General features: G+C 43.6%; 1 protein-coding gene across 1 annotated transcript in view; it reads left to right on the top strand.

The window, feature by feature from the left end:
* The window catches only part of LOC145416494 (cell adhesion molecule Dscam2-like), a 171,194-nt gene extending 157,483 nt beyond the window's left edge, over positions 1-13,711 (top strand). The window contains exons 23-34 of the mRNA XM_080285451.1: positions 1,146-1,232; positions 1,589-1,850; positions 4,007-4,189; positions 5,524-5,709; positions 6,592-6,698; positions 7,032-7,221; positions 7,660-7,831; positions 8,250-8,438; positions 10,665-10,840; positions 11,480-11,623; positions 11,914-12,103; positions 13,375-13,711. Of these exons, the coding sequence (XP_080141577.1) occupies positions 1,146-1,232; positions 1,589-1,850; positions 4,007-4,189; positions 5,524-5,709; positions 6,592-6,698; positions 7,032-7,221; positions 7,660-7,831; positions 8,250-8,438; positions 10,665-10,840; positions 11,480-11,623; positions 11,914-12,103; positions 13,375-13,711 (2,223 nt within the window). The remainder of the gene's footprint in view (positions 1-1,145; positions 1,233-1,588; positions 1,851-4,006; positions 4,190-5,523; positions 5,710-6,591; positions 6,699-7,031; positions 7,222-7,659; positions 7,832-8,249; positions 8,439-10,664; positions 10,841-11,479; positions 11,624-11,913; positions 12,104-13,374) is intronic.
* Positions 13,712-19,050: the final 5,339 nt, after the last annotated feature.

Below are 19,050 nucleotides of genomic sequence, written 5' to 3'. Positions count from 1 at the left end.
TAACTTGGCTCAAAATTGTAGTCTCTCCGTCTTAAATACTAAGTTGTGACAATGGTTTAATCGGTTTGGTTGTAGAACATGACAAGTACACTCTTTCCACTCTAACTTGGCCTAAAACTTCCATCTTTCCGTCTTGAATGATGAGTTGTAGCAATAGATTAGCTTTAGACTGTGACAAATACCCTCTTCAATTTAACTTGGCCTAAAATTGCCATCTCTCCATCTTGAATGCTGAGGTGTAACAGTGGCTTAGCTTTAGAATAGGATGGTAGTCACGAAGAGGTGCTATGCAAGTGATGTGGAATCGTTGTGATGTCTCTTTCTGCCACTGAGCTGCGTAAAATAAGCTGCAAAAGAACGAGATTCTGGGCCAAGTTAAGGTGATGGAACTAAAGATCTTGGAGTTTGTGTCGTGGTCATTTTGCTGTCCATCTAAAACCATCATCCAACACTACATGTGCTGGAGAGGGACGCCTTCACGTGGTGGCACCGATATAACTAGGTGACTCCACTGCCTGGTTATACAAACGTCCCTCAGCTTCCTTCCTATCCCCCTAAAGAGGATGGTGAACCTGCAGTCCACCAGGTTCACGTCCAGATGAGCCTGGGTTTGCAACTGCTACTAATAATACCTACACTGTACGCTCTGCTTTATCAGGGGCGCACAAGTAGGCAATACACTGATATGTAGCATACAGGTAACAAGGCGACATACAGGTAACATACAGGTCATCTACAGGCCACACACGGGTAACACAGGTAACACCAGGTAACCCAGGAAATCATCCAGGAACAAAACCTTCACGCTCTTCCCTGCACCTCACTGTGGCGGGGCGCTGCCTACCACAAGAAAATATCGGTTCACTGCACGAGACAGCCCTGCAAGGACAGTCGCTTGCTTGGGTCTGCTTGGTCAGACGGACTAAGATTACTTAACAACATGAGCAACACATATGGAAGTACAATTTATTGAGAAGATGTAAAAATTTTGGCCCAACCTGGACCTTTTTTACGGCATATGCTTGGGTCGAGACAGTTCAAGTATCTTCTCAGTAAACGTTTATATAAGTGGGAATAATTCATTGACTAATGTTTTGTTTGTGAAATGAGACCCTGGGATTCTAAACATGTATGTATTGTTGCAGATGACGGTGAGGGACCTGGTGGGAGCAACAGGTTCAGACACTACGTGGAGGGAGCTGACCGGCCTCACACCAGCGTCCAGAGTCCAGGTATCAGGCTTACTGTTGTACCCAAAACACACCCGTACACATACCTATGGCAGTGGGCAATTATGGGTGTGGGATGTGGGTGTGGCGTAGGGTGTGGTGCTGGGGTGCAGAGGGCTGGGTCGGATGTGATGCTGAAGTATTGCGGGATGGGTTGGATGTGGTGCTGGGGTGTTGTGGGATGGATTGGGTATGATGCTAGTATTTCAAGGGCTGAGTTGGGTGTAACGCTAGGACATCACGGACGAATCTACGACTAATACTATTACTATTACAACCACCACTACCACAACAACAACTGCCACTACAACTCCTGTTACTAATACTAATATTGTTTTGCACTTTTGGGTGTGGTTCAGGTGTGGGTGACCGCTACAACAGTTGCCGGTGAGGGTAGTCAGTCCCCGAGGCTCACCGCAGTGCCCAAACCCACATCCACACACACACCCGTGGCAGTGGGCGGTGAGCGGGTGTGGCGTGTGGGTGTAGGGTCGGGTGTGACGCTGGGGTGTAGGGGGCTGGGCACACCTACACCTACAATCACGTGGATGAAGAATGGCGACCCCCTCACCACAGGACACTTCACCCAAGTTCTGCCAGGGGGAGACCTACATCTTTCAGGTTAGATTCTGGTGCTTTGAATGCTTGTGTATCGCGTGTTTATTCTAAGCAGGAGATAATTAACCCTTTCCTGCTTATCTAATGGCCAAGTATAGTCAAATATTTTCGGATCTTTTCACTACAGGACACAGACTGACGAAGAGAGTGTATGTGAGTGAGGTGGAGGGAGGAAGAGGGAGGGGAAGGCCGAGGATGAGATCGAGGGATGGGGTGGAGAGGTATATGAGAGAGGGGGGTGTGAGTTGGGAGCAGGGCAGTGAAATGGCGGGGGACAGGGCGACTTGGAGGCGATTTGTTTGTGGCCATCCCAAACGGGATTGAGGCGTCTGGCAATAGATAGATAGATAGATATTTCACAGATTAGGCCAAAGAGAGACCTACATCTAACACGTTCAATTATTGTATTTTAAAACGTCATTAGTGCTGAAACCCCAGACTCATTTGAACCTGAACCCACTGGACAACAGGAAACCGGCCACTTCAGCCAGGTGCTCCCAGAGATTTTTTTTCTTTATTGAGGTTATGCTGAAGGATTGTATATGTTGTAATGTGAAGGAGTATACGAGTATGAGTGTATTTTGAAAGTTAGGGTGTATTGCATTTTTCTTAACCAGGAGATCCGTAACCCCATTCGGCTTAGTTCATGGCCAGGGGTAGACAGATTGAAAGGTTAATTTGACTTGTAACCAAGGAGATTCAGTGCTCCCATAAATAAGGCTTATCGTACTGCAGCTGGGGGAGTGAGCTAGTTCAGTCAGGTAAAAAAAAATGCAATAGTAACCAAGGAGATCCATTCCAGGGCTCATCGTCGAATTTCATGTAACAACTCAGTATTCAAATTCGTGTGACTTGCCCAGTTCCCTCAAATGATAGCAAGCTGGTAGTGATTAGGTAAATGTGTGAGGTATGTGTTGTTTGATCTCCAGATGCCCTTATTCTTCTTTATAGATTAATTGTTGAACTAATTATTCGTAGGTGGATAGATAGGTAGAGAGGTAGATAATTAGACAGACATGTAAATAGATAGATTGATAAATAGACATACAGATAAATAGATAGACACACACACACACACACACACACACGTATATATATATATATATATATATATATATATATATATATATATATATATATATATATATATATATATATATATATATATATACATACACACAAAGAGACAGATAGACAGACAGACAAATAGATAGATAGATATGTAGAAAGACAGACTGGTAAATAGATTGATAGACAGAAAAATAGATAGACAGATAGATAGACAAACATATATAGACAGATAGATAGACAGACAGATAGATAGAAAGATAGATAAATGGATACATAGATATTTATTAACCACAGTTTTCTAATACAAACTTAACAATTTGGTACACAATCATCATCAAATCTCTTCAGTGATAGAGGTGGTTCCTAAGAAAATTTTCAAGTGCAAAGATGCTAATTTTTAACATTTGATGCATAGGGTAGTCCAAATGTAGCGCTTCTCTTTCATTCTGCTCGGCCATTACTTGTGTTTTGAGGGGACGGCTCTGTAGGTGTTTTCAGTGTCTCTCCTGTATCGTTTATTCATTCCCTGTTCCCCCTGACACACCCACGCCCACACCAGCAGCCTGAGCCGTCCCCTGAACACACAAGATGCAGCGAAGTGAGTCTACAGTAGAGCGCTATGTACGGAATATCTTTTTTTTTTTTTTTTTTTTTTTACAGATAAACAGAAAAAAAAAAAAACACAAATATGTACCACCTGTCTATCACCTCTGTATCACCTGTCCGAATCACCTGTCTGTATCACCTGTCTATCACCTGTCTATCACCTGTCCATATCACCTGTCCGAATCACCTGTCTATCACCTGTCTATCACCTGTCTGTATCACCTGTCTGTATCACCTGTCTGTATCACCTGTCCGCATCACCTGTCTATATCATCTGTCTGTATCACCTGTCCGAATCACCTGTCTATATCACCTGTCTGTATCACCTGTCTGTATCACCTGTCTGTATCACCTGTCTATATCACCTGTCTGTATCACCTGTCTATCACCTGTCTGTATCACCTGTCCATATCACTTGTCTATATCACCTGTCTATCACCTATCTATATCACCTGTCTATCACCTGTCCGTATCACTTTCAGCTGTACGTGACTCCGCCAATTTCACCTGCTGGGTTCGAAATGGCGTTGGTACAGACAGCCTCACGCACCAGGTCATCGCCATCACCACACCAACAGCACCAGGACTCTCACTCGCACACGCAACGCACGCAACTCTCAATCTCACCATCTCCCCCACTGGCGATGGAGGAGCGCCAATTCTAGGTATGTTAAGCGCCAATTTTAGGTATGTTAAGCGCCAATTTTAGGTATGTTAAGCGCCAATTTTAGGTATGTTAAGCGCCAATTTTAGGTATGCTAAGCGCCAATTTTAGGTATGCTAAGCGCCAATTTTAGGTACGTTAAGCGCCAATTTTTGGTATGTTAAGCGCCAATTTTTGGTATGTTAAACGCCAATTTTAGGTATGTTAAACGCCAATTCTAGATATGTTAAGCGCCAATTTTAGGTATGTTAAGCGCCAATTTTAGGTATGTTAAGCGCCAATTTTAGGTATGTTACAAGAATAATGGAATATATTTTAGAAGATGTAGGACAGAGGCTTCCAAATTGGGGAGGAGGGGGAGAATTTCACCCTGAGGGGGGGAGGGGAACGGAAGGGTCTGTGGAGAGAGGGTGAGGAGCGTCGACGGAGAATTACATAGAGGTGTACTGTGGAAGTGAAATACAGTGTTAGATTTCGCACTATTGAAGCAGTGACTTACCTGTGGTCGATGGGTTTGCTCAGCCAGATAGACTAATGTTAAGAAAAAAAGAGAAGAGAAAATTAGGGATTACGTTGCTAAGGAAAAGATGCAGAGACGAGTTGAAGACCATTTAAATACGACTACTATTGATTTCACCGTCATCTACATACACCCCCCAGACTACACAGTGCATCCAAAGAGACCTCACAGTTGTCCACGTCCTCACTCAGGGTACGGTGAGGTCATAAAATTGGCGTAAAGTTTGCTTCACCGTAAGGGTATGTTCGTCACTTTCCTTTCTGACGCATCATATCAAAGAGAATCATCTATGGACAGAGAGACATGAAGCCTCTCTCAGTCTGGGAATATTAGCGAACTTACGAAGACGACAAGTGGAGGAGATGAAATAATAGTTGCATCCTTGTCTCCGGCCATACACAATACACAGTATACGATAACACAGTTGCCCAATTTCTCTCAGAAGCTTACACAGTAGTCAGAACATCCCAACTGGAGTGTCACCCTTGCATAAATTTGATTCTCAAGAGGTGGCTATATATATATATATTTTTCGTTCTTGTAATGCCACGAAGGTTAGTAGGCCAGTTATCTATCCTTAAAGTGGCCTACCTTAGCCTAGCCTTGGGACCCTACGTTTCGAAAGGGGTAAAGTGAGACTGGCTGCGTTTGCTTTACCACTTTCTTCTCCCTACAGGCTAACAGTGCTCCGAAAGAGAGTTCACAGTTATTCACGTATTCTTTCCATGTTACACCGTGCACTATGAGGGACTTTACAACAGTTCACGTGCACTGTAGTACTGTAGATTTCACAGTTGTGCACGTCCTCTTCTCAGGGTACACCGTGCACCACCGTGGTCGTGCGGGGGAGTGGGTGGAGACCCGTGTGGATCCTGGTGTGGGTAGTGTGGTGGTGAGAGGCCTGGCATGTGGAGCGCCACACCACATATACCTCACTGCATGGAACGCCCAGGGCACCAGTCCACCCAGTCCAGTCCTCGTCGCCAGTACGCTAGGCAGCCGTGAGTATGCCAGAGTCCATAAGTTAGGTTAAGATAGGTTACAGTTAGGTTAAAGTAAGTTAGAGTCTGTGCCAGAGGTCCACATGTTAAGTTTGGTTAAGTTAGAGAATGGTTAGGGAAGGTTTAATTAGGTTATTTAATGGTTATGGTTAGGTTAGGTTAGATTAGATTATGTAGCCCTACCAGTAATTAAGTTGTTCCGTTGTTAGGTTAGATTGTTAGAGGCGGCCAAATACGAGGATGTCCCTCACTTTGTCACTCACTCACTCACTCACTCACTGCGTCCTTCTACCTCTTTGAAGGGTGGATGTAGGCCTCATGGAGGGAATGTTGAGGGGAGATACATACATACATACAAACATACACACACACACACACACACACACACACACACACACACACACACACACACACACACACACACACACACACACACACACACACACACACACACACACACACACACACACACACACACACATACATACATACATACACACACACACACATACAGAGAAATACACAATACATGAATACTAGTCGACCACGCACCTGTGTCAGGCGGAATTGTCGTAAATATGACACAGAGGGACATGATAGTGCACTGGGCACTTGGATATAGGAAATGGCGTGTGAACCAGAAGGATATCATTTAAATACTTTCCTACTAAATAATTGTTTTTATCCCTTAACATACTGCAGGGGTGGGTGTGACCATTAAAGGTGTTCTTTGTCTTGTTTACTTTTATTATTTTCTTACTTAATTTGTTTTCATCCACAGTACTGTTTGATTTTAAGGGTACTGTCTTGCAGTATGTAAAGTAGCGTAAGCCACCATTATGAAGCTAAAAGTCTCATAATAATCTAATGACATTTCCTCAGCCCCCGGACGCCCTGACCCCGCAGCGTTGGTGGAGGTGAATGCTACGTGTATCACTCTTAGGCTGTACGTGTGGCCGGAACTGGGCTGCCCTATCACACACTGGAAGGTAATGTAGCAATGATCACTGTTTATATGATCTCCATGTATCTCAGCCCTGGTTAGAGGATGTAGTAAATTACAAAGCTGAAAAGAAAGGAGGCATGTTCGTCTAAGCAATATATTTTTAAACTCTAACTTGGTCTAAAATTGCCATCTCGCCATGACAAATTAATAACTTTCTGTACAAGTAAGCGTGTTGTCTCATACCACTTCCACTTACTGCTAATTTCACCAGTATTTTCACGAAACAGCTAAGTGTCTGCGCTGCCCAAACCAGCAGACTGAGCCGTTCCCTGAGCATACAAGGCACTGTACGCGAACCACCCCATATATCCTGCAGGTTGAACGCGACACCAACGAAGCGGGGAAGTCGTGGGAGCCATTTTATGCGCGCGTAAATCGAGACAAGACGGACCTGGGGATGTGCGATCTCTCCCTGGGTTCCTGGCGCCTGATTCGAATTACAGCTTCCTCCACAGCGGGCGACACCACCGTTGTTTATCGTGTGGCCACCAGGAATGCCAGTGGAGGTTAGTTTATGTCTGTTTTAAGCTGTGAATATGCCTGTTTTTAGCTGTCAGTATGCCTGTTTTGGAGATGTCAGTATGCCTGTTTTTAGCTGTCATTGGGGGAAGGTTTATGTGTGCTATTAGCTGATATTCGGGATTTGGTTATAGTTTTTTTTTTTAGCTGTTGGTGGAAATCATTTACGCCTGTTTTTAGCTGTCAGTGGGGGAAGGTTTATGTGTGCTATTAGCTGATATTCGGGTTTGTTTATAGCTGTTTTTTTTTTTTAGCTGTTGGTGGAGCTCATTTATGCCTGTTTTTAGCTGTCAGTAGGGGTTAGTCTGTCCCTTTTTAGCTGCTGATGGGGTCGATTTATGCCAATTTTTAGCTGTGGTGCAAGAGGCGTGCTATATCTGAACCACCCTATATCTCCATTTCAATTATTTACAACATCTCCGCAGGGTTCATTGCAGCTGAGTCCATCCAGGAGGTGGTGATGAGCAGTCCAGTGGGCGGTGGGTGGTGGGTGGACGCGCATGTGGTGGCAGGCGTCGTCAGTGCCCTCCTGTTGGCAGTGGCGGTCATTATCTGTGTCTGCGTGGCCATTGGAAGACACAGATATGGAGGATATAGGTACGAGATTCAGTAAAAAAGAAAAAAAAGTCTCTCTCTCTGTCTCTCTCCTGTTGGATCACTAATATATATACTAGTACTGCGCTTGAAGAGCTGAGAGGAAGGATGTGACTTGAATGTGTTAGTGTTGTGATGAGGAAGGGTAGACTGAGATGGTTTGGGCATGTGGAGAGGATGGAAGTTGACAATTGAGTGCGGAAGTTGAGAAATGTGAACGTCGAGGGTAGGGCTGTGAGAGGCAGACAAAAAATAAAAAATAAATAAATAAATAAGGACAAAAAAAAACTGGGACGAGGTTATAGGGTGTGATCTCAAGTAGAAAGGACTGAATAGGGAGGCTGCCAGAGATCGAGCAGCGTGGTAAACCTCTTGGAAGCTTATTACATGATACGACAAGTCCTTTTTCTAATCCCAACAGCCAGGGGGAGAGTATAGATCAGAAGGGTGGTAGTGGAGAAGACGACAACGCCAGGAACTGTGAGCTGACTCGTGCTGGCCATCTCTACTCTCCCACCCCGACCAAGAAGCCTCGTGGGTCTCTCGCCTCTCTTAAGACACAGGACGAAGCCTCAGACCCCTACGAGATCTGCCCCTACGCTACTTTCAGGTTAGTTCAGTTGTATGATATAGACTGTCCACCTTAACTTGGATATTTTTGTCATCTATTTAGCTAACGGCCCTAAAAACAAGCTTGATATATGGAAAAAAAATGAAGTCTTTTAGTACAGTGGATTTAATAATTGTTTACGTTTGCAAAGTTGAAGTTTTCTTTGATTGGGCTTCACACAATAATATGGGGAACTATTGTATTTGCTAACTATTTTTTTCCTATTGTTTTTTTCATCTTTCAAACACTTCCTCATCTTGGTACCGTTCCTTATTCTTTCACCAACTCATTTTAAATTATGTATAGTTATTCCTCGGACAAATATCTCAGACACCTAATTATTTTTATTTTATTTTATTTTATAAAGGGATTTGTGGGGTCAAATGTCCATCCATCCATCCATCATCCAATCCTACATTGCCCCATGAGGAGCGTAGGAGCCCTGGGCTAGGCAGTTGGTACCGACATTTAAGATGAAAGTGACCAGCCTCATTCATCCCTGAGTGGCATTACATGAGCAATCAACCCCAACCATCCCTTGGATATAAACCTTCACCGGCTCAATCCGACTGGAGCGCAATAATTACCCACTAAACCACCAGACGCCAAAATCTGGTTATATGGCTACCACCCAGCGTAGTAAATGCTTTCCTGGTGTAGAGGAAACCATTTGGCTTGTCACTCAGCGTAGAGTCACCCTCAGGCTGAAGGAAGAGGAAAGAATGAAGGAAAGAAAGACAGAAGAGGGAGTGTAAAATCACCCGTAGGCAGAAGGACAAGGAAAGAATGAAGGGAAGAAAGACAGAAGAGAATGGAAGGAAAGAAGAATGGAGGGGAAAGGGCAGACATCCGAGAGCAGCACTACATCGAGTGAGTGGATGGTGAGCTCCCCCACCTACCACATGGGGTCAAATGTCACATCATATAAAAACATATTTGGGATCATATGTGTTTGCATATTTGTTAATCATCATGGCAATTTGCATAGATATATGGAAGTGTTTTGTAGCTGTGTGGAGACCATCATGCATTCCTTTGAAAAAGTATAAAGTTCTTAATTATTACTTTTGATTAATTAGATTGTGAAGAAAACGCTGAAGGAACTATAGGAAACGATGTCTCTCTGTGTAGCTATAACAAGCATCTTTTTTATTTCTCTGTCTGTGTCTTGGGGCATGTGGGGTATAGAGGTGATTATCGTTGCAAGCACGATGGTGAACACATACTGTACAATAACATACAACTCAATCTAATAGTTACCCATGAAGAAAACCAACTATTGTACGTTTTCTTTGTTAGTCTATTAAAGAAAATGGGTAATTGAGCGTAAAACGCTTAATTTGTGTATGTGTTGGTGTGTGAATATATACATATATGTATAGATATATATATATATATATATATATATATATATATATATATATATATATATATATAGATAGATAGATATATACGAATATGTATAGTATGTGTGCAAGTGTGCCTCTTTCTGCATACGTATGTACATATGTTTGTATCTATGTACCACTTTACTCATCTCAAAACATGTAATGATAATTACTGTAACAACTTTGTACCATGTATGTGCCATTGTATGTTTTCGTTCATTATTGTGCTTGTAATGATATTTACTTCTATACCTTCTATGCCCTATGATACCAATTTTGTTTTCCTCATGCACCCCTTCCTGCTTGGCCTTCAGGGACAGTGTTCCCCAGAGTGTTGGGGCTTGTACTGAATGGTAAAGAACCTAAAAAAAAAAAAAAAATAAAAAATATGTATGCCTTCAGCCTTCTGCTCTTTATTTTTGCGTCTCTCTGTCTCTGTCTGTCTGTCTGTTTGACTGTCTGTCTGTCTCTATGGTCTGTGTACTTCCTTGCCTCTCTTCAGTCCTCTACTCTCTGTCTCCTCTGTGCTCTGTCTTCTCAAAGCTCCATCCTGTCCTTTCGTTGCCACTGTCTCTTCAGTCCTGTCTCCTCAACGCTCTATCCTGTCCTTTCGTTGCTTCTATCTCTTCAGTGCTGTCTCCTCAGAGTTCTATCCTGTCTCTTCAGTGCTGTCTCCTCAAAGTTCTGTCCTCTCTCTTCAGTGCTGTCTCCTCAAAGTTCTATCCTGTCTCTTCAGTGCTGTCTCTCCTCAATGCTCTACCCTGTCTGTTCGGTGCTGTCTCTCCTCAAATCTCTATCCTGTCTCTGCTATCCACTGTCCTTTTATTGCTGTCTGTAGCGTGGGCAGCTCTGATGGAACTCTAGAATACGGACTATCCCTCCATACACTCAACTCCCGGGACTGTCTGGACCATCCCACGCATCCCCGCAGTGACAGGCGCTCCCAACAGCAACAACCGCCAGCGTATGGACAGGTCGGCAGGCAAAGGTCGCAGTCACACTATAAGGATGCAGGTGAGGGCTTGGGTAGGGTGTAGTTATAATCGTCATCAATTATAATAACATCATCATCGTCATCATCAACATCGTCATCATCAACATCGTCGTCATCATCATCAACAATAGTAACTTCAACATCATCATTCCCGTCATCATCATTATCATCATCATCATCGTCCCCGTTATTACTGTTATCGTAATCATCAGCGTCATCATTTTTTTTATTATCGTCATCACCATTTTATCATTAACATTAGTATCAACATCATCATCATCATTATCATTATCGTCATTACCATCATCAACGTCAATCTCATCATCAGCGTTAACATTACTATCATCATCATCATCAATTTTATTATTATCATTATCTCCATCACCATCAGTCATTATCATCATTATCATCATGGTCATCATCATCATTACCATTATTCTAATTGGTACACTAATTACGTTAATATGTGAACAGCAAGAGTAGTTATGGAGACTTCTTATGACCTTTTTTTAGGCTATTTATTCTGTTTATCTACCTCTCAGTGTGTGTGTGTGTGTGTGTGTGTGTGTGTGTGCTTACGTGCTTGCGTGTGTGTCTTCTTGCTTGTGTGCGCGCGTTCTAGAGACAAATCCATCAATAAATCGCCCTTCATCTTACAGAAATATCCTACATAAGTAACCGGAGTCGGGGAGAATACGGCAGTCGACCCAAATCAATTACAGACGATCAAGGGACTCTGGATAATTGCCCTGTAACTAGCGATTCGACGGAGCAGAGAGACTGGACAGAGGAGTTGAAAAAAGGTGAGAGTTTGCTAGTTTTTTTCTTGTCTGTGTTTACTGCAGTTCGTTTCCCCATAGTTAGGAAATTTCAAGTGGTGATGAAAAGGGAGTAGAGGGCTTTTTGGTGTTCATTGCATTTCATTTTCCACTAGATAGGAAAAGTGATGAGGGTTACGAAAACTGTGATGATATTGATGATGAGGATGATGGCTCTTCCTCACCCGTTCCTTAAGTGGGTAAAGAGATCAGGATAATAATTGTGACGATACTGATGATGATGATACTGCAACAATCTATTCCTGTATCACCAGGCGAGGTGACACGACGGGACTCAAGTAACGAAAGCAACGATTCCTCCCCACCCACGGAACGCCGGGCGCCGTACCAACACGTCCGCTACTTACACCAGCTCCAGCCCGCCAAGCAGCCCCCGTCAGTAGCATCTACGGTGGGAGGGGTGCGCGTGGCCCCTCACCCTCTGCCACCTGTCCACCATGCCAGGTAGTCTCAGGTAGAGGAGGCTGAGACATGTAGGTGGAACCGCGTTGAATCGGACCGCCACAACCCCCTTCCCCACGCAACCTCTTCCTTCTATAATTCTCGACTTTAAACACCTATACTAGCTCTGTATTTTATCCCTGTTACCTCTAGATCGCCAAAACCCTTACCCTTGCACTCTTTCCATTCTATAATCCTTGACTCTTTTCAATAATGTTTATCATGTGATTTAAAACTGTATTTTATTTCACCTCGAGATCGTCACTGCCCTTACCCTGGCCTCCTCTTCATCTTATAACACCAAACTTTATAAAAACTCCTTCAAATGTATGACGTGTCTTTTTGTCTCATTCTTGTTACTCCCAGATCACCCCTGCTCCGCTGCCCATCGTATTGTTCTTGTCATTCTGTATTTTTGAAGGTGACAGCATGGGAGTGTAAAAGAATCACCAGTATTTACATTTCCAAAAGATGCAGTGTTTTGTTTTCTTTTCTTCATCTTCTTATGGTGTTGGATGGAGACCCCTTCATGTGGTGGCACTGATATAACTGGTAACTCAACTACCTGGATATACAAACGTCCCTCAGTTACGTCCCTATCCCCTGAAATGAGGATGGTGGACTGCAGGAGAGAGGTTGAAGCCTACAGTCCACAAGGTTGACACACAGCTGAGCCTTGGGTTGCTATTACTACTTCTGCTACTACTACTACTACAATTCTACTACTACTACTACCACTACTACTTCTGCTACTACTACTAATACATCTTCATGTTCTCAGTCTTCTCATCAGTGTACATTGCCACTGCCTCATGTATATATTTTTGTCCATTTGGCCTAAAAACAACGATGCACGGAGACTGAAATACTAAGGTCTGTTTGTTTAGGCCCCTTGCTAGCTTTCTTATCTTCCCTGCCTTCAAACCTCCCTACCTCTCTCTCACACACTCATTTACCACACCTATCCACCTTCTTCTTGACCTCCCGCGCCTCCTCACACCTTCAAACTCACTCACATATACCCCTTTCATTTCCCCCTTAATGTTCTTTCTCTCCATGTGGCCATTTATTTTTTATTTTATAATGTAGTTATTTATTTACTTTGTCCCATGAGACTCTTCCTTTATTGAGCAGTAGTCTCTTACCCCCACCCACCTCCCAGGCATGTAATCAGAGAGAGAGAGAGAGAGAGAGAGAGAGAGAGAGAGGGAGGGGGGGAAGAAAAAAGAACAAAAAAAGAGAAAAAAGCTACATAAATTCTTCTCCCCTTTCAGAGCGGCGAGAGATTCAACCTCAAGTGACAGCTCCCCTCTCACACCCCCACGCCCCTTGCACCCTCCGTCGGCTTTCTCTGACTCTCGGGAGCTGTCGGAGGCTGAGTGTGACAGGGAGGTGAGACAGGGAGAGCCAGGAGTCCACCCAACAGCAAGCACCACGAATGACAATCTGGCTTTGGAACTTTTCACATTACTCAACCAGTATGAACAAAAGCAAGGTTATAAAATACAGCAACAGGGGTACAAATTACAGCAACAGCAACAGGAACAGCAGCAACAGCCCCAACTGGTACAGAAAAAGTCACATAAAGTTCCCTACTCCATCAACGTATAAATGCAGAGCTAAATAAATCTGCAATATTTTCCTAGATCAGTGAGAAATCAAGAGTAAAAATAAATAATGTACAGTTTGCTATGTCCTCTTGAAGTCCTCTTGATATTCTTTATTGAAAGTTGTTATTAGTTATTCTCCTTTATTACTGGCTAAATGTCCTTGTAACTTCCTACTACTGTCTATAAGCTTTTTTTTTTATGAATTGTATTTTTTGTCTATCTGTATCTATCTATCTATTTATCTATCCGTCTATCTGTCTGTCTATATATCTACCTATCTGTCGTTCAGTCAATCAGTCAAGCTAGCTATCGAAACACACACACACACACACACACACACACACACACACACACACACACACACACACACACACACACACACACACACTCGCACAAATTCACTCGAAGTCTTTTACACAATTACGTCTCCTTTCTCTTCCTTTACCTAGAAAATCTTTACTCATTTACTACTATCTGTCTCCTTTCCCAGGCACATCACACACACACACACACACACACACACACACACACACACACACACACACACACACACACACACACACACACACACACACACACACAGTCCCCCCCCTCTCTCTCTCTCTCACACACACACACACACACACACACACACACACAACCACGTACACGCGTCACACACCCCTTACAGACACCAACCACGTACGCGCGTCACACACCCCTTACAGACACCAACCACGTACGCGTCACACACCCCTTACAGACACCAACCACGTACGCGTCACACACCCCTTACAGACACCAACCACGTACGCGCGTCACACACCCCTTACAGACACCAACCACGTACGCGCGTCACACACCCCTTACAGACACCAACCACGTACGCGCGTCACACACCCCTTACAGACACCAACCACGTACGCGCGTCACACACCCCTTACAGACACCAGGCACATAATTAGTCTGCAAATCTGTTTACTGTTGGCAGGACTGTTAGCAGCAAATCATCACCTGCAAATATCAGACATTTAAGAGAGTCTCCCCTTCATTTCACTCTCTTATTTCCATTTTCTTTTCCTATTTTTTATTATCTCTGCCTATATAATGGATTTTTTTTCTATATATAAAAAAAAATGACTTAAATTTCTTATATAGAAAAATTTATTAATGCTGCTACTTTGAAATGGAAAAATATGTGTGTTAAAAATATATTTGGTGTGAATTATAGCAAAGAATTTATTATCACTGGTGTTGTGGGCTTTTATCCTTGCTGTGTGAGAGAGAGAGAGAGAGAGAGAGAGAGAGAGAGAGAGAGAGAGAGAGATGGTATTCTGCAGACATACAACGTTCCAGTGATAAGGTGAACTGAGGAGAGAGAGAGAGAGAGAAGAAACAGAAAATGATTGGAAAAGATTTAATTGATAAAGAGCAACTTTGATAAAGAGAAGAAAATAAGAGATGGAGGAACGGGATTGGGGAGGGAGAGGGGGAGACCGAGGATGAGGTGGAGGGATTGGGTGGAGGGGCATCCAGTGTGAGTAAGAGGGGGGTGAGTTGGAGAGGGGGCATCCTATTGACGATGAACAGAAGGATATGGCACGATTCATTTATTTATTTTTTATATGCTAAGAAGAAGGAACCAAAGGCCATGAGCCCACAATAACTGTTCCTTCCAAGAGAAAAACAAAATACAAAGGAGTAAGCCAAATTCAAGATCCGATCATTTCGAGATGCCTGGACACACTGCGTTTGAAACACTGAAGATCGTTGGAAGCAGGAAATACAGACAAAGCGAGACAGTTCCAAAGTTGACCTGTTGCATAAATGAAGGACTGGAAGTAACGGAACCACCTCTTGCATTAGAGAGTTGGACAGAAAAGAGATGAGAGTTTGCTGCTAGATGAGTGCTACGTGCCCGTCGTAGAGGTGGAGGAACGCATGCAGACAGTTCAGAGGAGCAATGACCATTGAAGTAGCGATAGAAATGAGATAAAGATGCAACAGTGCGGCGAAGAAACAGAGGTTGAAGGGAGCCAGTAAGAGGAGGGTTAATGAGACGAGAGGCCTTTGACTCCACCCTATTGAGAAGAGCTGTATGTGGGGAACCTCCCCACACATGAGAGTTGTACTCCACACAGGGGCGGATAAAACCCGTGTATAGAGTCAACAATTGTGCAGGGTTAAAGAAGGAACGGAGACGGCTTAGCACACCTAATCTCTTGGAGGCGGATTTTACAGGAGACGTAATATGATCTTTCCAAGATAAGTCCCGAATGAATGAAACCCCAAGCATATTCAAGGATGATGCAGGATTAAGCTGAATATTATTAAACATTAGTGGGTATACCTGTGAAAGATTTTGTCCGGCTGACAGGTGTAAGAACTGAGTCTTTGATGCATTAAAAACAACAAGATTATTTTTACCCCAGTCAGAGATACGAGCCAACTCAGACATTAGGTGTGCCATAGCCTCATACCTTGTTTGTTGAAGTAACTGTTGAGATGGACGTTGCGGGAACCGAATGGAAAGGTGAAGAGTGGAGTCATCAGCGTACGAGTGGATAGGGTTAGATGTACAGCTTAGAAGGTCATTGATGAATAAAGGGAAGAGAGTGGGTGATAGGACAGAGCCCTGAGGAACACCAATGTTGATAGATCTAGGAGAAGAACAATGGCCGTCTACAACAGCGGCTATAGAACGACCAGAAAGGAAGCTATAGATGAAGGCACAGATAAAAGGATAGAAACCGTAAGAGGGAAGTTTTGAATTTAAAGATTTATGCCAGACTCGATCGAGAGCCTTGGAGATGTCAAGTGCAATGGCCAAGCTTTCCCCGAAGTCCCGAAAGGAGGATGACCAGGAGTCTGAAAGGTAGGTGAGAAGATCGCCAGTGGAGCGTCCCTGACGGAACCCATACTGACGATCAGAAAGAAGGTTGTGAGAGGAAAGATACTTTAAAATTTTTCTATTAAAAACTGACTCGAGAACTTTTGAAGTACAGGACGTTAAAGCAATTAGACGATAGTTAGAGTGTTGGGAGTGGTCACCCTTCTTTGGGACTGGCTGAATGGGAGTAAACTTCCAGCAAGAAGGAAAGGTACAAGTCGATAGACAAAGGCGAAAGAGTGCCTAGGCAGGGTGTAATCACAGAAGCACAGTTCTTGAGAACAACAGGAGGAACTCCATCAGGCACATATGCCTTGTTAGTACTGAGGCCTGTGATGGCAGAAAATACATCAGCTGAAGAAATTTTAATGTCAGCCATGAGGAAGTCAGAGGGGGGAAGTGATGGAGGAACAGCACTGGAATCGTCTAAGGTGGAATTGGAGGAGAAAGTCTGAGTGAAGAGATCTGCTTTATCAGTAGAAGAAATAGCTACAGAACCATCAGAGTAGAAAAGAGGAGGGAAGGATGATGAGGTAAAGTTGTTAGAAAGGTTTTTGGCAAGGTGCCAGAAGGAGCGGGAAGAATTCGAGTTGGAGAGTTGAGAGCATTTAGTGCGGATGAAATTATTTTTAGCAGAGCGAAGAACAGACTTAGCACGATTCCGGGCAGAAACATAAAAATGATGTGATTCAGGGGTGGGTTGGTTCCAGTACCTTTTGTAGGCCCTCTCCTTGTTGCGGACAGGATTAGAACAAGCGTGATTAAACCAAGGCTTTCTTGCATTAGTCAAAGGATGTTAGAAAGGAATGTATGCTTCCATGCCCGAGAGAATAACCTCCGTAATGCGCAAGGCACATTCAGATGGCTCCCGGCCATGGGAGCAATAATCATTCCAGGGAAAATCAAAGAAGTACTGCCTGCGGGCCTCCCAATCCACAACTCCAAAGTGCCAGAGACGACGTTTCTTTGGATGGTCCACAGGTCGTACAGGAGCGATAGGACAGGTTAAGGTGATAAGGTTGTGATCGGAGGAGCCCAATGGATAGAAAAGATTAACAGTGCAAGCAGAAGGATTAGTAGTAAGGAAGAGGTCAAGTATGTTGGAGCTCTCTCCAAGGTGGTCAGGGTCACGGGTAAGGTGCTGTACAAGCTGCTCCAGGCCATTAAGGATAGAAAAGACGTAGGCTTGTTCATCAGGTGGATCAGTGAAAGGAGAGGAGAGAAGAACCAAAGGTGGTGGTGAACATTGAAATCTCCTAGAATGGAGATTTCAGAGTAAGGAGAAATGGATAGAATGTGTTCCATCGTAGAAGTAAGACAGTTGAAGAATTTTTGATAGTCAGTAGAATTAGGAGATAAGTAAACAGCACAGATATATTTAGTCTGAGAATGACAGGAAAGCCGATTTAAGACGTCTGGTTAGAGATAGATAGATGGACAGATAAATAGATAGACATATAGATAGACAGACAGACAATTAGAGACATACAGATAGATAAAGAAATAGAAAGATAGATGGACAAATAGACAGATACTGTACAAATAGGCATAGATAGATAGACAAATAGACAAATAGATAGATAGACAGACAAATAGATAGACAGACAGATTAAGACACATGTTCGATCGCAAACAAAAGCAAAGAATAGTCTGAGGAACTGAATTCCGTAAAAGAAATAATGATCTCCCACAAGACCCACCTACATGTCATAAAAACACCCTCCCTCCAGACACCAATCCTGGCATGTATTCAATATGGACGGTGGGTGTTAGTGCGGAAGTGGTGACATGGGAAGGAGGACTGCAGGAAAACCACGTTCACTCTTATTCCCCCGTTTTCTTTTATCGTCTGGTTGAGTTGTCGGTTAGGCGTTACGGTTTAAATTTTCAAACGGAGAGGCATCCGAGAAGCAAGGCGAATTTTTGATGACGTCACACTGAAGATGCTCAGTGTAGGCCGTGCTGTCGAGGGGGAAGGATGTCGACGGCTTCTACGATACATTTTTCTTCATTAAGGGTAAATAATGTGTATAAAACCTCACAGTATATTAATCTACACTGAGTTAATACCCGTGTGAGCCAATATGCGTTAATTCAAGCCAGGGAGATGAGTGAAATGTAAGTTTGAGCCGAAGCCGTGTTGTGGAGGAAGGAGTGCTAGTTGCTTTTCTGAATGAGCACACGATCATCAAAACTTGGAACTTTAACAGATATCCCGGATGTCACCTAATATACCATGAAGTATTAAAGCTAGAGTCACAGCAATCACCATCATCATCATCATCACCACCACCACTACCACCACCACCACCACCCGCCCATCTTTACCACCATCACCACCACCACCACCACCACCTACCCGTCATTACCACCATCATTACCACCACCCCATCACCACAACCACCACCATCCTTATCACCACCACCACACTCCCCTCATCACCACCACCACCAGCACACGCCCATCACCAC

Source organism: Coenobita brevimanus, chromosome 106 (genome assembly GCF_032717465.1).
Source record: "Coenobita brevimanus isolate Jiangsu-jjx chromosome 106, ASM3271746v2, whole genome shotgun sequence".
Lineage (NCBI taxonomy): Eukaryota > Metazoa > Arthropoda > Malacostraca > Decapoda > Coenobitidae > Coenobita > Coenobita brevimanus.
This window is presented reverse-complemented; position numbering and strand designations above follow the sequence as displayed.